Below are 19832 nucleotides of genomic sequence, written 5' to 3' on the forward strand. Positions count from 1 at the left end.
AAATGCTTGCTGCGGCATCACTGGCACGCAGGTACAGACAACAAACTGTATATAAATTAATCATAGATTTGGCACAAAAGTGTAGCATTCATTTGAAAAAAGACAAGTGCAAAAGCAAGACCTTGCTACAAAAGGAAAACAAAGACACAATAGAAGAAAGATGCCATAATCTTGAGGCAGCAGCTTCAGTAAATGAACAAATGCAAAATGCTGAGGGAATTCAGCAGGTCAGGCATCATCGACGGAAAAAGCATTTCCCTTCATCAAGCCTTCTGTAGATGCCGGAAGGCTGTGTTCGTGATGGACCGAGCCGCACGCACAGCTCCCCGCAGCCTCTGGCATTCCTGTGTGTTGCAATTGCCATAGTGGGCCCGTGACGCAACCAGTCAGGATACTTTCACTGGGACGTAAACACGAGGAATTCCAGGATGAGGGAGATGTCCTCCTTGTTTAAAGAAAGGGGCTTCCCTTCCTCCACCATCAACTCTGCTCTCAAACGCATCTCCCGCATTTCACGCACATCTGCTCTCACTCCATCCTCCCGCCACCCCACTAGGAATAGGGTTCCCCTGGTCCTCACCTACCGCCCCACCAGCCTCCGGGTCCAACATATTATTCTCCGTAACTTCCGCCACCTCCAACGGGATCCCACCACTGAGCACATCTTTCCCTTCCCCTCCCCTCTCTGCTTTCCGCAGGGATCGCTCCCTACGCGACTCCCTTGTCCATTTGTCCCCCCCCCCCCCCATCCCTCCCTACTGATCTCCCTCCTGGCATTTATCCTTGTAAGCGGAACAAGTGCTACACATGCCCTTACACTTCCTCCCTTACCACCATTCAGGGCCCCAGACAGTCCTTCCAGTTGAGGCGACACTTCACCTGTGAGTCGGCTGGGGTGATATACTGTGTCCGGTGCTCCCGATGTGGCCTTCTATATATTGGCGAGACCCGACGCAGACTGGGAGATCGTTTTGCTGAACACCTACCCTCTGTCTGCCAGAGAAAGCAGGATCTCCCAGTGGCCACACATTTTAATTCCACATCCCATTCCCATTCTGATATGTCTATCCACGGCCTCCTCTACTGTAAAGATGAATCCACACTCAGGTTGGAGGAACAACACCTTATATTCCATCTGGGTAGCCTCCAACCTGATGGCATGAACATCGACTTCTCTAACTTACGCTAATGCCCCACCTCCCCCTCGTACCCCATCCGTTATTTATTTATATACACATATTCTTTCTCTCTCTCTGCTTTTTCTCCCTCTGTCCCTCTGACTATACCCCTTGCCCATCCTCTGGGTTCCCCCGACCTTTCCCTTCTCCCTGAGCCTCCTGTACCATGATCCTCTCATATCCCCTTTGCCTATCACCTGTCCAGCTCTTGGCTCCATCCCTCCCCCTCCTGTCTTCTCCTATCATTTCAGATCTTCCCCTTCCCCTCCCACTTTCAAATCTCTTGCTAGCTCTTCCTTCAGTTAGTCCTGACGAAGGGTCTCGGCCTGAAACGTCGACTGTACCTCTTCCTAGAGATGCTGCCTGGCCTGCTGCGTTCACCAGCAACTTTGATGTCTGTTGCTTTCACTGGGAGTAGGCGGAGGATGAAGCGACATAACGAGTCTCGCTACGCTTCAATCAAAGTAGAGGAGTTCGCGTGCTTTCTTCGTGATTGGATTCAACCAGTTTGACCTGACTATCTGCAAGATAAAATCTCTGATGCACTCAGTCATGTGAAGTGTGTCACAATACAACTCCTCAAAGAACAGGAAAGGGCTAAGCAAGGTCACTGGTAATTTTTGCTTCGGCAGTCTGGAGGTTCATCACACTGCGTGGAGCCAAAGCTTGGTCTGCACTGCCGCCCTGCCCTGTCCCGTCCCAGTGCAATACACAGTCAGCTGCAGCACAGGGCACACTACTTTGGGGTGAGGGGTGAGGGGTGAGGGGGAAGTAGATTCCTCCTTAAGAGAAAGAAGGGACTGTCCTAGAAGGGGAATCTCAGGCAGGCCAGAAGTTTGAAGTATTACATCCGTCAGTTTCTTAAGGATTCCTTCACTTCCTCACTGTTCGATTAACCCTTTCTCTGCCTAACTTTTAATATTCTAAAGGGAATTGGGTGCTGGAGAGGGAATAACATATGGGTAAAACCCCACTAATTATCAAAGTAAAAGTTCAAACATTATCAGACTATGCCTATCATATACAATCTTGAGATTCATCTTCTTGCAGACAGCCACAAAACAAAGAAACTCAGTCAAATCCACAAAAAAAAAACCCACACAACAAAGATGGACAAAAATCCAATGTGTAAAAGAGGGCAAATCGTGCAAATAGTAAAAAAAAGTGAACAAGTAGCACAGAGAGCGTCAGCTGCAGAGTCCTCGAACGTGAGTCTATAAGCTGTGGAAACACGAGAAATTCTGAGATGCTGGAAATCCAAAGCAACACACACAAAATGCTGCGGGAACTCAGCAGGCCAGGCAGCATCTACAGAAAAGACTACACAGTCGACATTTCAGGCTGAGACCCTTCATCAGGAGTCATGATGAAGAGTCTGGCCTGAAATATGGACTGTTTACTCTTTTCCGTAGAAGCTGCCTGGCCTGCTGAGTTCCTGCAGCATTTTGTCTGTGCTGCTATTAGCTGTGGAGTCAGTTCGGCACGGAGGAAAGTAAAGTCAGATGTCTGCAGGGCACCAACTGCACGCGAACCTGGCGGCGTGGGACTGACACTAGCAGTGAGAAGACAGGGAGTTGGTCAAACACTGGCAGACGTCGCTGAATACCAGTTCGTTTATGCTTTAAAAGTGTCCATCATGTGTCACGTAAGAAGGGACATATGGATTAGGCTCGTTATCTACTGGAGATACAAAAGACGACAGATGCTAGCACTTGGAGCATCAAGATTCAAATTTATTTGTGACATCTACATTGAAAAATACAGTGAGTAACAACCAACACAATGGGGTGGACAGCCCACAAGTGTCACCACACATTCCGGTACCAACATAGCACACCCACACTGCTTGGCAGAACAATGAACAAGAGCAAAACAACCCCTTTCCTCCCTCCCATCCACGCACACACACAGGCCTTTAACCCACAGACATGCCTCAGACTCCAGTCTGCACTGGACATGGGCTCAGACCTGCAGATACTGGGCCTTGACCTCCCCACTGGTCTCACAGAGGTTTGCAGACCCAGCTCCGGCCAACTGGCCTCGTCTTCCAGACTTCTGATTCTACCCTTGGGCCTTAACCAGCAGCATCAATCCCAGGACATGCTGATCACGGAACACTGGGCCACAAAGTGACAAGAATCCCACCACCGCCCACTCAGCTCCTCCTTCACCTCCACTTAGCGCTGCAAATGGTCCTTCCAGGTGAGGCAACAGTTTGTCTGTGAATCTATTGGTATGCGGTGCTCCAAATGTGGCCTCCTCCACATTGGTGAGACACGACGCAGACTGAGGAACCACACTGTTGAGCACCTCTGTTCCATCTGCAAAAGGTGGGATTTCCCAGGGGCTAACCATTTTAATTCCTAACCCCTTTTGTGTTCTGACATATGACTTCCCCTTTTACCACAGCGAGGACACTCCCAGGTTAAATTACATTGTATTCCACAACAGATTTCAATGTCTCCAACTTCTAGTTTTTCTTTCCTCTCTCCCTTCCCTCTTCTTCAATTCCTCACCTCTGGACTCTTACAACTTCTCCTTACCTGTCTATCACCTTCCCCGGTATCCCTCATCCTTTCCTTTCTCCAATGGTCCACTCTTGTCTCCCATCAGATTTCTTCTTCTCTAGCCCTTCAACTTTTCCACCTGTCACCTCCCAGCTTCTTACTTCAACCCCCTCCACCACCCACCTGGCTTCCTACTTATCACCTTCTAACTTGTCCTCTCCCACCCCCCCGGCTTATTCTGGCATCTTGCCCCTTCCTTTCGAGTCCTGATGAAGGATTTTGGGCCAAAGTATCAGCTGTTTATTCATTTCCATGGATGCTGCCTGATCTGCTAACGTCCTCAAGCATTTTGTGTGTTGCATGAGGCCTCCAACTTTGACCTTGCCAATGACTGGATCCTGGACACCTGAGCTCAAACTCTAGTCTTCCCAATCTGTGAACCCGTGGGGCTTTCAGAACCCATTCCTCCTGCCCACATGGAACTCCAACTCCAGATCCTGCTGACCTGGGGGGTGGCGGTTGGGCCTTGTTCACAGCCAGGTACGGCAATTCCCATGCACAGGAATGGAAGAAGTTGCAGACATCCTAGTAGGGTCACCCATGGCGGTAGGTTGCAGAGCGTAGCGCACACAGCCCTGCCCCACCACTGACAGCATCGACACCACATGCTACCTCAAGAAGGCGGCATCTATTATCAGGGATCCCCAGCGCCGAGGCCAGACCCTCTTCACACCGGGCCAGGAAGTACAGAGGCCCCAAGTCCCACACCACCAGGTTCAGAAACAGCGACTATCCTGCCACCATCAGGTTCTCGACCAAACGCGCACAACCCTAACGCTACCTCAGCGATGGGAGACGACAGCTCGTTTCCTGCACTGTCACGGACTGGAATGGAATCGGATCACATTTATTTATTTGGTGATGCGTCGCTGAGCAGACCCTCCTTCCTGGCCCTTTGACCTTTGAGCTTCGTCGCCCAGCAAACCCGTCCCCTCCCCGACAATCCCGATTAACCCTCGCCTAATCTCAGGACAGTTTACGATGACCCAGTACGTCTTTGGACTGTGGGGAGAAACCTGAGGACCTGGGGAAAACCCACACATACCACGCAGAGGGCATACGGAGACTCCTTACAGAACAGCACCGGATCGAGCTCCGGACTCCGGAGTGCCCCGTTGTGCTAACTGCGACGCTCGCGTGCTAATTATGCACTAATGTCTTGTTTTGTAACCGTCATTTTTCACTGTCCTGTATAATCAAGGTGTAATTATATTCTGAGTTGTCTGTACCTACTTACCTGTGATGCTGCTGCAAACAATTAATACGTTGTACCTGTACCTCACTGTACTGGGACTGGAACGTCATGGGAACTAGCTTCCCCACCATTCAGGGCACAGACTCAGAACTGAGGGAAGTCCGTTTTGGACAGGGATGAGGAAAAACTTGTCGAGCCAGAAGGTGGTGAATCTGTGGAATTCATTGCCACAGACTGCAATGGAGGCCAGGTCATTGGGTGTATTTAAGGCAGAGGTTAATAGGCTCTTGATTAATCAGGGAGTCAAAGATTATGGAGAGAAGCAGGAGACTGGGAATAAGGTGGATAATAAATCAGCCATGATGAAGTGGTAGAGCAGACTTCATGGGCTGAATGACCTAATTCTGCTCCTGTGTCTTAAGGTCTTATGGACATTTTCAAAAGATGATGCCTCGAGAAGTTGGCGTCCATCAACAAGGACCCTCACCATTCGGGACATGTCATCTTCTCATTACTACCATCAGGGAGGAGGCACAGGAGCCTGAGGACCCACACTCAATGTTTTTAGGGACAGTTTCTTCCCCTCTGCCATCAGATTGCTGGGAAGTCCATGAGCTATGGACACAACCTCTCATATATTGCTCTCTTTTTACACTACTTTTAAATGTATATTTTATTGTAACATGTAATAATTTCTAATGTATTGCACTGTACCACCTCTGTAAAACAACAACTTTCATGCCGTATGTCACGGATAAGAACCAAGTCTGATTCTGAATCTGACTCCACCCATCAGATTCAGATTCATTCATTTGTTACATGTACAGAACTATGCAAAACTCATAGGCAGGTAAATACAGCTAGGGTGCCCAAGGCTTCTGCACAGAACTGTATTTGTCAACATGGACCAGAGAGTGAGTTTGTAAATCTGGCCGGTGCAAGAGTCCTTGGGAATGGCGAGGGTGGAGCACCCCGGGAGGGGTGTGGGACAGGTGGCAGAGAAGGAGTGCCGGGGTGGGGATTGGTGTAGGTGCAGTCACACCCAGCCCTGAGATATCAGGCAAGATCATTTTGATTCCAAACAATTGGTTTATTGATCATTACAGAATGTCTCTCGCTCCCTTCCCCCTTTCCCAACCATGATTTCCCCTCTCCCCGTCCTCTTACCACTCTCAGTCTGCAAAAGAGGCCCAGATCAGAATCAGGTTTATCATCAATCACATACATCATGAAACTTGACTTTTCTTGTGGCTGCAGTACAGTGCAATACATAAAATTACCACAGTACTGTGGAAAAAGTCTTAGGCACCCTGGCTGTACATACAGTATGCACCCAAGACCTTTGCACAGTACTGTACATCAGAACATACAGTGAAAAGTATCAATGTTCATTCACAATCAACCCAACCCAACCTAACCCAACATACAACATTGCCCACAGTGTTCCACAGAACAACAACAGCAGCAAAACAAACCCCTTCCTCTCTACCACCCACCCACACACACATACAGACAGGCCCCCGAACCCAGAACAGGCCACCTCCAGGCCTTCAACCTCCGAAATAAATAGGACTCTATTTATCTGAAGCTTTGGTCAGACCTAATCTCGGAGTGGCTATAGAACCACAGGCTCAGCTGACGGAGGGGACTTAACCCAGGGTTAGTAGAGTCAGCTGGATTCCCAGAACTACAGAAAGCACAAGAGGCTTAGCTGACAGAGCTGCTGACCAAGGTTCATCCTGACCTCAAGATGAGCTTACAGAGCACCCCCCACCCCCCGTGACTGCATCAGTTCCTCCTCCAACATCCCAAACGTGAGCGAGGGAGGATGAGAGGTGACCTGATCGAGGTGCACAAGATGATGGGAGGCATTGATCGTGCGGATAGTCAGAGGCTTTTCCCAGGGCTGAAATGGCTAACACGGGAGGGCACAGTTTTAAGGTGCTTGGAAATAGGTACAAAGGGGATGTCAGGGGTATGTTATTTTGCAGAGAGTGGTGAGGGCATGGAATGGGCTGCCGGTGACGGTGGTGGATGTGGATACAATAGGGCATTTTAAGAGACTCTTGATCAGGTACATGGAGCTTAGAAAAATAGAGATCTACCCTAGGTAATTTCTAAAGTAACTACACGTTCGGCACAGCATTGTGGGCCAAAGGGCATGTATTGTGCTGTAGGTTTTCTACGTTACTATGCATGGGTCAGTTTTATAGTCATAGTCATACTTTATTGATCCCAGGGGAAATTGGTTTTCGTTACAGTTGCACCATAAATAATAAATAGTAATAAAACCATAAATAGTTAAATAGTAATATGTAAATTATGCCAGTAAATTATGAAATAAGTCCAGGACCAGCCAATTGGCTCAGGGTGTCTGACCCTCCAAAGGAGGAGTTGTAAAGTTTGATGGCCACAGGCAGGAATGACTTCCTATGACACTCTGTGTTGCATCTCGGTGGAATGAGTCTCTGGCTGAATGTACTCCTGTGCCCCACCAGTACATTATGTAGTGGATGGGAGACATTGACCAAGATGGCATGCAACTTAGACAGCATCCTCTTTTCACACACCACCGTCAGAGAGTCCAGTTCCATCCCCACAACATCACTGGCCTTATAGGTGGTCGTTGCAAACTGCCGCTAGCCTGTGGGTGAGTGGCAGAATCTGAAGACTGCCACGTTGTCGCGTTGAAGAGGCTTGTCATTTCCAGAGACCCTGAGGGCCATGCCCATCTGGTGCTTCGCTGCTGGCAGGGGCACCCGTGGCAGTAAGGTCAAGGAGGAGGCTCCAGATAGTCAACGAAGACTTCAGCGGTGGAGCTGGCGGAAGGTGGAGACACATCACACTGGCAGTGAAGGCGGAGGAGGGCCGTAGCAGTGAAGGGTCCACAGTTGTCTTGCACTCCCCATGACACTGGACACTGAGCCCGATCTGTCAAGGACCGTGTGGTGGCTGCACGTGCATCAGCCTCCCGCCATTAAACAAGATCATGCACAGGCATTCCCCACTAAGAGAATATCACATTAGGAGAACATTATATGTAACTTGAGTGGTTGCTCCACCAGTGTATGAGGTTTATGGGAATGCACCACAAACTCACAGAACATGGAGAGAGGCACTTCAGCCCATCCAGGAGACAGAAGCCAGGGGTCCAAGTTTTCACTAGGGGGACAGAGGTGGAGAGGATCAGTTCCTTTAAATTTCATGGTGTTGACATATCAGAGGTTCTGTCCTGGGATCAGTGCGTATGTGTCTCCATAAGAAGGCATGGCAGCACCTCTACTTTCTTAGAAGTTTGCATAGATTTACCAAGTCACCAACAACTTTGGCAAACTTCTCTTGATGCACAGCGGAGGGTATCCTAACTGCCTGCATCACCGCCTGGTATGGAAACATCAATGCCCAGGAATGGAAGCCTACAGACGGTGGTGGACACAGCCCAGTCCGTCACAGGCAAACCCCTCCCCACTATTGAGCATATTCACGTGGAGCACTGCCACAAGAAAGCAGCGTCCATCATCAAAGACCCCCATCAGCCGGCCCATGCCGTCTTCTCACTATTACCATCCGGCAGGAGGTACAGGAGCCTTACACACCACCGCCAGGATCAGGAGCAGTCACTACCCTACAGCCATCAGGCTTCGGAACCAACATGGATAATTTTACTCACCCCCATGCTGAATTTATTCTATGATTTATGATTTGGGTGGAACTCTGCCACTGTCTGTGGGGCATTTATACGTAATCCACGTGACCGAGTGAGCTTCCTCCCAGTGCTCTGGTTTCCTCCCACATTCCGAAGATATACAGGTTATGATTAATAAGTTGTGGGCATGCTATGTGGCACTGGTAGTGTGGTGACATTTGCAGTCTGCCCCCAGCACAATCCTCACACAGTGTGGGTCCTCTCCAGCCCTTCACCTCCGTCTGCTGCCCTCCTTCCCTTTCTTCCATGGTCCACTCTCTTCGCCTATTATTTTTCTTCTTCTTTTTCAGTCTTTATCTCTCCTCCTATTTCCTCCCATTTTTAAAGTTTACTCCACCCACCACTCAACTTCCTCCTCACATGGTCCCACCCATCTCCTACCCCTCCCCTCGCCTTCTTACTCTGGCTTCTGCCCCCTTCCTTTTCAATCGTGACAAATGGTCTCAGCCTGAAACGTCAACTGTTAATTCCTTTCCACAGATGCTGCCTGACCTGTTGAGTTCCTCCTGCACTGAATGTAAGAACATAAGAAATGGGAGCAGGAGTAAGACATCTGGCCCGTCGAGCCTGCTCCACCATTCAATAAGATCGTAGCTGATCTGGCCATGGACTCATCTCCACCTGCCTGCCTTTTTCCCCATAACCATTAATTCCCCTACAATGCAAAAATCTATCCAACCTTGTCTGAAATATATTTACCGAGGTAGTCTCCACTGTTTCATTGGGCAGAGAATTCCACAGATTCAGCACCCTCTGGGAAAAGCAGTTCCTCCTCATCTCCATCCTAAATCTCCACCCCCGAATCTTCAGGCTATGTCTTGAGGCCATTGTGCAGGGTTTGTGCAGGTACTCCATGATGTCCCGTTTCAGTGCCCTGACCGATGAGGACAAGCATGCCAAGTGCCGTCCTCCCCAATTTCAGGAAACTATGCACAGAACCTGTACCCATCAGTCTCTCTGCTCTGCAACACTCTCCCAGTTACAGGGTTCCCTCATCTTCCCTCCTGATCATCCTGGTTAGATTGGTTGGTTGCAGTCATAAGGCAGTATCATTTTAAGTAATGTATCATGGGACGAGTTGCATGTGGAACTGGTTTGACTGTGTGGAAATAAGCCACATCAGGGATGTAGATCCTCAGCCTGATTCCTGATGTAATAAAGTAAATTCCTTCATCTATTCTTGGAAAATGCCGCTGTCTCTTTGGAGTGAATGAAGGGTATTGAGCCATAATCCTTTAACCCAAATATTCTCAGTACAGCCTTATCCCTGTAATCCTGTCTACTCCCTGTAACCTTTAACTCGTCGGCTTCTTAAGAATCTAACTTACCCTGCCTTAAAAATATTCAAACACGCTCTCTTTGAGGAAGGAAGTTCCAAAGACTATCAAAACAGATCAGGCACTTGGGGTCTGTATTCCTCAGAGTTTAGAAAAATGAAAGGTGGCTTTACTCGAACACCAGAGATCTTTATAGAGATGTAGACTTACAGTATATTAGATTTATTTGATATAATAGATCCTAATAAGCACATAAAAAGAGGAGCAGGATTTGGCCATCTGGCCTGTTGAGCTTGCTCCGTTGTCCAATAAGATCATGGCTGATGTGGCTGTGTTCTCAGTTCCACCTCCCTGCCTTCACCCCATAACCCTTCATTCCTCTGTTGTGGAAAAAAATAAACTGATCAAACTATGTCTTAAATATATTTAATGAGGTAGACTTTACTGCTTCCCTGGACAGAGAATTCAATGGATTTACTACTCTCTGGGAAAAACAGTTTATCCTCATCTCTGCCCTGATCAGACTGACAGAGGTGTACAAGATGATATGAGGCGTAGAGTGAATGCATAGCCAGAGTCCTTTTCCTAGGGCAGAAATGGGGGTGCACAATTTTAAGGTGATTGGAGGTATGTATGGGAGGATGGTGGTGGAGGCAGATACGTTTAAGAGACTTCAGAAAGGCACACGGATGAAAGAATAATGGAGCGTTATGTAGGAGAGAAGGGTTAGATTGATCTTGGAGAAGTTAAATGGCCAGCTCAACATCATGGCCCAAAGGGCCTATCCTGTGCTGTACTCTTCTAAAGGGGCTTCACAGGTTACATACTGGGATGTTTCCACCATAGAGAGAGTCACAGACTGGGGACATAGTTATGGAATCAGGGACCGGTTATTTAACGCTGAAGTATGTAGAAATTTCTTCACTCAGAGGGTGGTGAATCTCTCAAGTTCTCTGCTCCTGAGAGCAGATCATTAGAGATGCAGTATTTAGGATGGAGATAGATAAGTATTTGATGAATCAAGGAACTGACGGCTTTGGTGAACTGCCAGAGAAGAGCTGAGACTAGTAGAGATCAGCTGCAAACATAGCAAATGGTGGGGCAGGTTTGAGGGGCCAAGTGGCCTGGTTCCTGTGTTCCTTTGTGACTCATGACCCGTGTGGGGTAACTTTTTCAACCAGAGGGTGGTCAGTACATAGAACACGCTGCCAGAGGAGGCAGACACAGTAACCACATTTAAAGGGCACTCAGACTGGTGCATGGTGCTATAACTGTTAACAAAGTCACTGGAGAGATGCAGAAGCTAGTGGATACAGAATTGTTTTGTTCAGCATTTGAGACACTCTTGGAAGAAGAGGTCTGTCTGACATGACATCTTTAAAGTTCAAAGGTAACAGCAGGACAATTAAGACCACAAGGTCATAAGATATAGGAGCAGAAGCAGGCCATTCAGCCCATCGAGTCTGCTCTGCCTTTTAATCATGGGCTGATCCAATTCTTCCAGTCATCCCCACTCCCCTGCCTTCTCCCCATATCCTTTGATGCCCTGGATGATCAAGAACCTATCTATCTCTGCCTTAAATGCACCCAGTGACTTGGCCTCCACAGCTGCTCATGGCAACAAATTCCACAGGTCTACCACCCTCTGAGTAAAGTAATTTCTCCACATCTCTGTTCTAAATGGACATCCTTTAATTCTGAAGTCGTGCCCTCTTGTCCTAGACTCCCCTACCATGGGAAATAAATGTGCCATATTTAACTTGTTCAGGCCTATTCTACAGTTACAATGTATCTACAATGCTTCCTTTGAATTACATATATTTGTCACACAACTCCTTCACACTCACACTCCAGACACCCAAAATGAATGTTAATCCCCACTGACTCCAGGATGCATTCATGCATATGCAGGCATCTGAGGTCTAAGAAGAGTGTTTCTTTGCTTAAAATTGACCCCAGCTATTGTTCTGAGCTGTGTTTTAATTTCATTCTAGAATCCATGTTCAAATCTGAAGAATGGCTGCTGTTAGAATTAATATTTGCTATTTACCCAAAGTCCAGAATACACCTGAACACAGGATAGACAAGGTTTAGAGGGATATTGGACTCCCGGAGATGGGTTTGATGTTCGGAATGTACTAATTATGCAGTGGAGAACATTCTGCTTGGATGCGTCGCCTCTGGTAAGGAACTTACACAATTATTGTTCGTCGTCTTTGTGTGCAGATCTTCGTTGATTCTATTGTGTTTCTTTGTATCTACTGTGAATGCCCGCGAGAAAATGAATCTCAGGGTTGTATATGGTGACATATACGTACTTTAATAATGAATTTACTTTGAATTAGGCTGAAGGTCCTGTCTGTGTTTTATGACTAACTCTCAAAGACCGAGAAAATCGCCTCGTTGCTACTCTAACCCGTTAACGCCTTTTTTTTTCGAAAACCCGTACCTCCAGTTATTGACTCTCCCAGAAGAGGGAACACCCTCTCCAAATCTCGCACCTTCCGACCCAATTACAAAACAAGGAGGCTGTCTTACAGCCTCTATGCTCACATGACACTTGAAACGGGGGAGTGGTAAAGTGAATGGAGTCCCGTGAAAGAGCCCGAGCGAGGCAGGGCTCAGTGTACCGACGGCTGTTTCTTTAATTGGGATCAAACGGACAGACAGTTACGGGGAAGGGGCGAGTCGTGAACGCGAATCTGGAACTTGCGAAACATTTCTGCTTCTTCACGGCCAGTGTTAACTTTTCTCTGAAAACAATCACGAGTGTGGAACTCGCCAGAGCTCTCTAGGAAGTACAACCATCCCTTTAACACAGCCTTCAAACCGGGTAATTATAACTGATTAAACTTAAATTTCAATGGACAGAGTATTTGATACGCTGTACAATAGATGTTTTGCTAAATTGATATTGTGGTTGATGTTTTCTAAATTTATTTTCTTTTTAAGGCGGGTTATCTTTAGTTTTGAGACTGACATTTACTTTGCCTTTCGGTAGGGTGGAAGCAGGGGGTCTCTCGATGGCATTCCTGACGAAAAGGAAGAGGTTTAAGTTTCTGGTGAGGCTGACGGTGGTGAACCTGTCTGCCGTGCCGTTCGTGAACGGGATCCTTTTCTGTAAAATCCGCCTCCTGCAAGGCGGAGGCTTCAGCGAACTGACCTCGAGGTGAGCAACCGACGCACGCCCGGTTGAAAGAGGCCATTCGTTCTCCCCTAACGTTCATCCTAGCCCTTCCAAGAGGATAATTCCCCCACCCCACCCCTTGAAGGACTCGACTTAATGTTACGGTATATCGTGCTCGTTCCACAGAATCTGTAGAACATGCCATTCAACCCATCTTATCGATGCTATCTCTTTTCCTGTCCGGATCTGCATATCAAAGGGCAATTAAATTTAGAACGTGAAAACCCCACGCACAGACCGCATCGAAGGATGTGGACATACGTTTGCAAAACTCCGAGGCAGACGCTCTATTTTTTTTCGGCGGGCCAGCCTGACTTTAACAGTGGTAATTCCAAGAAACACGAATTTAAATCCCAGTGTTTAAACTAGTTTTATTTATTTAGGTTTTAATCAAAGAACCGTACAGCACAGAAACGGGCCATTTTGGCCCATCTCATCCTTGACGACCCTGATGTGTCCCGGATGGTGAGGGTCTTTAATGATGGACGCTGCCGTCCTTAGGCATCGCCTTTCGAAGATATCCATAAGACACGGGAGCAGAATTAGGTCATTCGGCCCATCCAGTCTGCTCCGCGATTTCATGATTTATTATCTCTCTCTCAACCTCGTTCTCCGCCTTCTCTCCGTAACATTTGACTCCCCGATTAATCAAGAACCTATCAACCTCCACCTTAAATGCACCAAATGACTTAACCTCCACAGCAGTCTGTGACAATGAATTTCACAGATTCTCTACCCCCAGCTAAATAAATTCCTCCTCATCTCTGTCCTAAATGGACGTCCCTCTGTCCCCTCTGGCTCCAGAATCCCCCCAGTATAGGAAACATCCTTTCCATGTCCACTCTATCGCGGCCTTTCAACAGTGGATCGACTGGAGAGCTCGAGCAGGACTATAAGAAGGTGATTCTGTCTGTACTCTGGTACCATTCTTACAAGAAGTTGATCTTGCACTGTAGAGGAACGATTGGATGGAAGTATACTGCAGCTTTACCTATTGATACCAGTTTATAACCCTTTGGTTATCCAGTACTTGTGACTTGGTCCGTTCAGTGTGAAGTGATATTTTTTTCTTCCCCAACTTGGCATCTTGGATTTTTAATACATTTCTTAGTGCAAACACCATTAAGACTTTCACTGCTCTTTTGTAGAAAACTTTCTGCAAAATCTGCTTGTGGTATTTAGTAGCTTACACATGGCTGAGAAAGTTTACTGGTACTGTATTGGGAAGTTTCATGACGAAAGAATAAAGCATTCCGGCAGCCTATCCAATCTCTCATTGAATAACATCCTACATACCAGGCCAGCACCTGGTGAATCTCCCCTGCACTCTCAGTTCTGAAACCTGGAAAAGACCTGCTTACCTCCTTTGGATAGGTTGCAAACTGGTTTATTAGTGTCATATGTACATATGTACAGTGAAAAAACATGTCTAGAATACTGTCCACAAGATCAGATCATTACACAGATCATTGAAGCAGTACAAGGTAAAACAATAACAGAATGCAGAATAAAGATCAAAAGATGTAGAAACATAATTAGTGCACTCGGCCCATCGAGTTTGCTCTGCTATCCCATCGTGACTGATTTATTTTCCCTTTCAACCCCATTCTCCTGCTTTCTCCTTGTAACCTTTGATGCTCTGACTAATCAACCTCCACTTTGAATACCTGTAAAGTGTTGAGAGAAAGTGCAGGTGGACAGTAAAATGCAAGGTCACAATGAGATACAGTACTATGCAAAATTCTTGACCACCTATGCAGAGCACTGTACTAATTTTATGTATTGCACTGTACTGTTGCAAAAACAAAACTGATTTCGTAACGTGATGATAAACCTGATTCTGATCTGGGTCTCCACTGTGGACTGAGAGTGGATAGGAGGCAGGGAGAGGGGAATCATAGTTGGGAAAAGGGGAAGGGAGCAGGAAGAACCAGCGAGACATTCTGTAATGACTGATAAACCAACTGTTTGGAATTAAATGACCCTGCCTGTGGCTGGGTGTGTCTGCAGTCACAGCACCCCTCCACTCCTTCTCTGCCACCCCTCCCACAGCGCTCCACCCTCGCCATTTCCAACATCTTTTGCCCCCACCAGATTTACAAGCTTGCTCTCCACTCCACGTTGACAAATACAGTACTGTGCAGAAGTCTTGTGTGCCCTTGCACAGTCCTGTAGATTGACATCGAGTCCATCTTATCGTACAAGGAACCGTTCCAAGTCTTATAACAGTGGGGTGGAGGCTGTCCTGGAGCGCCAGGAAGTCGTGTCGCAACTGTATAAAATGACAGTTAGGCCACAATTTGGTTATAAACGATTAGGCCTGCAGGCTGGCTGCACGCAATACTTCAAATGTTACAGGAAGGATGTGCAAGTCGTGCTGAAGATGTTCACTAGCCTCTCGCCTGAGTTAGAGAGCATCAACTCTAAGGAGAAGTGGGACAAACCTCAATATCAATTATAAAATCACATTACAGCAGGTACAGAGTAAGATGTTGATGTCTTTTTGCTAGGGTTAAATTGAAGGTGAAAGCAGGAGAGTCCAAAGGGCCTGTGCAGGGCAAGTTTTTTTGCACGGAGGGTGGTGGGTCCCTGGAATACGTTGCCTAAGGAGGTGGAGGCAGATACAAAAGATATGTTTAAAAGGCTCATGAATGTGCAGAGAATGGAGAGACGTGGAGATAGAAGGGATTGGGTGTCATTAACTGGTTAGCACCCCATCGTGGGCCGAAAGGCCTTCTACTGAGCTGTTTTGCTGTACGTGTAAACTTGGGCCATCTGCAAAGTCGGAAGCTGAGTGGAGACCCGACAGAAAGTTATAAAATCCTGAGGCATAGATAGGACAGACTTTTCTCTGGGTGCAAGTATTAAGTATTGGAGGACATTCATGTCATGTGAGACACGGAAAGGAGATGTGTGGGGCAGGATTTATTTTCCACAGAGTGGGTGGTACCCGGATCAGGCTCTAAGGGTGGTGGTGGAAGTGGATGTGATAATGGTGTTTAGGCAGGCAGAGGGACAGACGGGGAATAGAAGGATACGGATCCTGTGCGGGCAGGTAGGATCAGTTTAATTTGGTATTGTGGTCGGCACAGATGTTGTGGGCCAGATGGCCTGTTTCTAAGCTGTACTGTTCAATGTTCTGTATCATATTACTTCCTGTAGTCTGGCAAGCAGAACTGTATGCAGTGATCCATATAATACTAGATTGTTGTATTAAAAAAAAAATCCCAATTTAAACATTTGGTTATATGGTGCTCCTAGTGTAGCCTCCTCCACATTGGTGAGATCTGACATAGATTGGGGGACCACTTTTCCAAGCACCTCCATTCTGTACACCAGAAAAGGCAGGATCTCCCAGTAGCCATGTGTTTCAATTTGACCTCCTGTTCCCATTGTCACATGTCGGTCCAAGACCTCTTCTACTCCCATGACAAGGCTAAACTCAGGGTGGAGGAGCAACGCCTCATATTCCATCTGGGTAGCCTCCAACCTAATGGCATGAACATCAATTTTTCTAACTCTTGATAATTTCTCTCCCATTCTGGTTACCCTCTCACTCCTCCTCTTCTCCTCACCTGTCCATCACATCCCTGTGGTTCCTGTTCTTCCATGCTCCACTGTCCTTCCCTATCAGCTTCCTTCTTCCTCCTATCCCCTCCCAGCTTCTCACTTCGCCCCATCTTCCCCCTCACCCACTCTCACGGATTACTTGCCAGCCTGTACTCCTTCCCCTCCTCAGCATTATCCTGGCTCTACCCATTTCCTCTCCCATCCTGCAGAAAGGTCTTGGCCTGAAATGCTGACTGTTTATTCCTGTCCGTAGATGCTGCCTGACTCGCTGAGCATTTCCTCCAGCATTTTGTTTGTGTTGCTCAGCTTAAAAACTGGCAGGGTTTCCAGACCCATAGCCGAATGTGTGGATTATACATTGATTTGGATAATAATGTTGCTCCGTGTTCTGTGGGTCAATTCTTGCGGGCTGGTGGAGGCCGGGGTGGGGGGGAAGAGGATGGTGAAGGAGGAGGATTTCTCTGCAGGAAGAAGTGATGTTTTGGAACACTCTAACAATTGAGATGTTGGGAACAGCAATGGCTGCTTTTCAAGGCAATTGTATTAGGCATTCAGCAGAATGAATAGCAGATGAAAGTTAGCATTAGGGGTGGCACTGTCCTCCAAGAGGACCTCAACCTTGTCGTAGTTTGGAGACTTACGTGCCTTAATGACCTGGAGAGCAATGCTGGCTGGAGTCAGGGCCTTCTGCTTTGGCTCTTGCTAGGGCCACCCTTGCCAAATGAGGTCAAAGGGTAGAGGCCAGACCGGTCCTTCAGGTTCGAGGTTTAGCTCAGGGCTAACTATCCTGACTGGTAAAACAAAACAGCAGTGAAGAATCCTTCTACATTTGAGTGACCAAAGACAGACGCAGATGGAGGACCCTTAATGATACCCTCAATGTCAGTGGCCGAACGGGCAGTTAGTCAGAAGTAAGTAACGGATGATATGGTAGCTGAGTGGTTAGTGCAATGTTTTACAGCGCTAGTGATCTGGGTTCAGTTCCTGCTGAGGTCAGTAAGGAATTTGTACTGTATATTCTTTCCCTTGACTGGGTTGGTTACTTCTGGTGCTCCAGTTCCCTCCCATATTCCAAAGACCTTTGTATTGGGGTTAATAAATTGTGGGTAAGCGTTGCTGACACTGGAAGTGTGGTGACGCTTTCAGGCTGCCCTGCAGCTCATCCTCGGGCTGTGTTGGTTACTGACGCATTTCTGTGTCTGTTTCAATGTACGTGTGGCAAACAAAGCTAGTCTTCATCTTTACAAATCTAATCTTTAGCAAAGGGAATTGATGGTATTTACCGAGAACCAGCATGGATTCAGTGGGCCAAATACTGATCTGCTGTATGGAATCGGGGACCGGAGGGAGCAGCCCAAATGGTCACACACTAACACCACACAGACGGCACCCTTTGGAGTCAGTGTGAATGGGTGAGAGGGGTGGTGGGTGGGTGTGGTCAGTGTTACGTACCCCGTAACTGGGTTGCCAAACCAGCAGAAATGGACCACTCGGAGTCTGGTTTACTAGGAACTAATAAGGTCTTATTAAAGAAATAAGTAACACAGTACTCTAAATGTAAGGATATAAATGCAACAGGTTAGCAATGATAATACACACATGTACACAGAACTAGGGTAATAGGAATCAAGCTCTATCACGGTCTAGGGGTAAAATGATCAGTCTTAAGTGATGCAGAGTTCAGTTCAGCTTAGTACAGTTAGCAGTAATCACTGTTGTGCAGTTGGAGAGAGGGAGGGGGATGCAATTTGATTCAGGCAGACCTTTGATGTCTTCGCAGTTGGTTTTCGGGCAGACCTTTTTATGTCTTCTATCCTGCTGTGGTCACCAACTGTGTCTCCTCCGTTGCGGATACAACCGTTCTTCTGTGGTGAACTCGGCACCCAGGCAAGGGCGGACACACACACCAGGTTCCCACCGATTGTACCTTTACACCCTGTGAGTCTATCGTTGGTTCCTGTGAACCGGACCTCCAAACTCCCACCAACTTGTGGGGGCACACCGCTCTTCCAGGTTCTCATTATCTCATGGTGTGTCCTGTGCCTTAGCGAACTTGTTCTTTTTATCCCCCTGCTGGGGTATCGCCTGTCCATCAAACTTCAAACAGTTCAGGTTCAAAGCAACCGGTCCGTCAATACTCGGAATTGTGTCTCTTTTCTGTTAATCTCTCTCTCCTCTCTCATTAACACTTTGAACGTTTCTCCATTGTCTCCCTTGTCTCTCTCATTAGCATCAATCGTCTGATAACTTGGTTTGGCGTCACATCAGAATCTGGTTTGGGGCGACTGATGGGGTTGGCACTGAGGGAGTTCCCTTTGGTGGGAGAGGCACATTTTTGGGATAAGTTAGGATGGAGGGAGAAGGAATTTCTTAGAAAGGTTTAAAACACTTCAGAGAGAGAGAGAGTGTACAGGCAGAGTCTGTACTTTTTCCCCATAGATGCTGCCTGGCCTGCTGAGTTCTTCCAGCATTTTGTGTGTGTTGCTCGGATTTCCAGCATCTGCAGATTTTCCATTGTTTGAGAAACAGGCCTTTCAGTCCACAGAGTCCATGCTGGCCATCAACCATCTATTTAACACTAGATTAATGCAATTTTAATTCCCCCCACATTATTATCTATTACCCCCCATTCCACCATTTATCTACACATTGGAGGCAGCTTACAGCAGCCGATTAACTTGCATCTCTGGTATGGGGGAGGAAACTGGGGGGAACCCATTGCAGGAGAAACTAGCAAACTCCAGACAGACACAGTGCTGGAGGTCAGGATCGAATCTGGATCTCTAGAACTGCGAGGCAGTGGCTCTACCCACCACACCACTGGATCTCTGGAACCCTCCAACCCGGAGGTGGGTGAAATTGGAGACCCGTTTAAGTTGGAGGTCGGAGTAAATAGGCCGGGGAGTTGAGGGCTACAGAAAAGTGGGGCTGAGGCCAAGGTCAAATGGACCATGTTGCTGTTGACTGGGTCAGAGCTCAGTGAGTATAATTTGGGGGTGGAGCTGCAGCTGCCAGTTGGCTGCGTGGCCTTTGCGCCAATCCTTTTTCCTTCTCTTTTCCTGTTGGGACTAGAACTGCCTTCCTCGGAAGGCTAGATTTAAAACTTGGATGGGAGCCCGGTCTGCTGACACATCCGAGTCTTGTAGTTTCTC

At 47.4% G+C, this 19832-nt stretch overlaps 1 protein-coding gene across 2 annotated transcripts in view; it reads left to right on the forward strand.

Annotated features, from left to right (window-relative positions):
* The first annotated feature begins 12509 nt into the window (after window positions 1-12509).
* The window catches only part of LOC134346637 (early estrogen-induced gene 1 protein-like), a 34704-nt gene continuing 27381 nt past the window's right edge, over window positions 12510-19832 (forward strand). For both annotated transcript variants that reach the window (XM_063048103.1, XM_063048104.1), the window contains exons 1-2: window positions 12510-12756; window positions 12925-13092. In XM_063048103.1, coding sequence (XP_062904173.1) covers window positions 12947-13092 — 146 coding nt within the window. In that variant the 5' untranslated portion in view covers window positions 12510-12756; window positions 12925-12946. The remainder of the gene's footprint in view (window positions 12757-12924; window positions 13093-19832) is intronic.

Source organism: Mobula hypostoma, chromosome 5, assembly GCF_963921235.1.
Source record: "Mobula hypostoma chromosome 5, sMobHyp1.1, whole genome shotgun sequence".
Classification (NCBI taxonomy): domain Eukaryota; kingdom Metazoa; phylum Chordata; class Chondrichthyes; order Myliobatiformes; family Myliobatidae; genus Mobula; species Mobula hypostoma.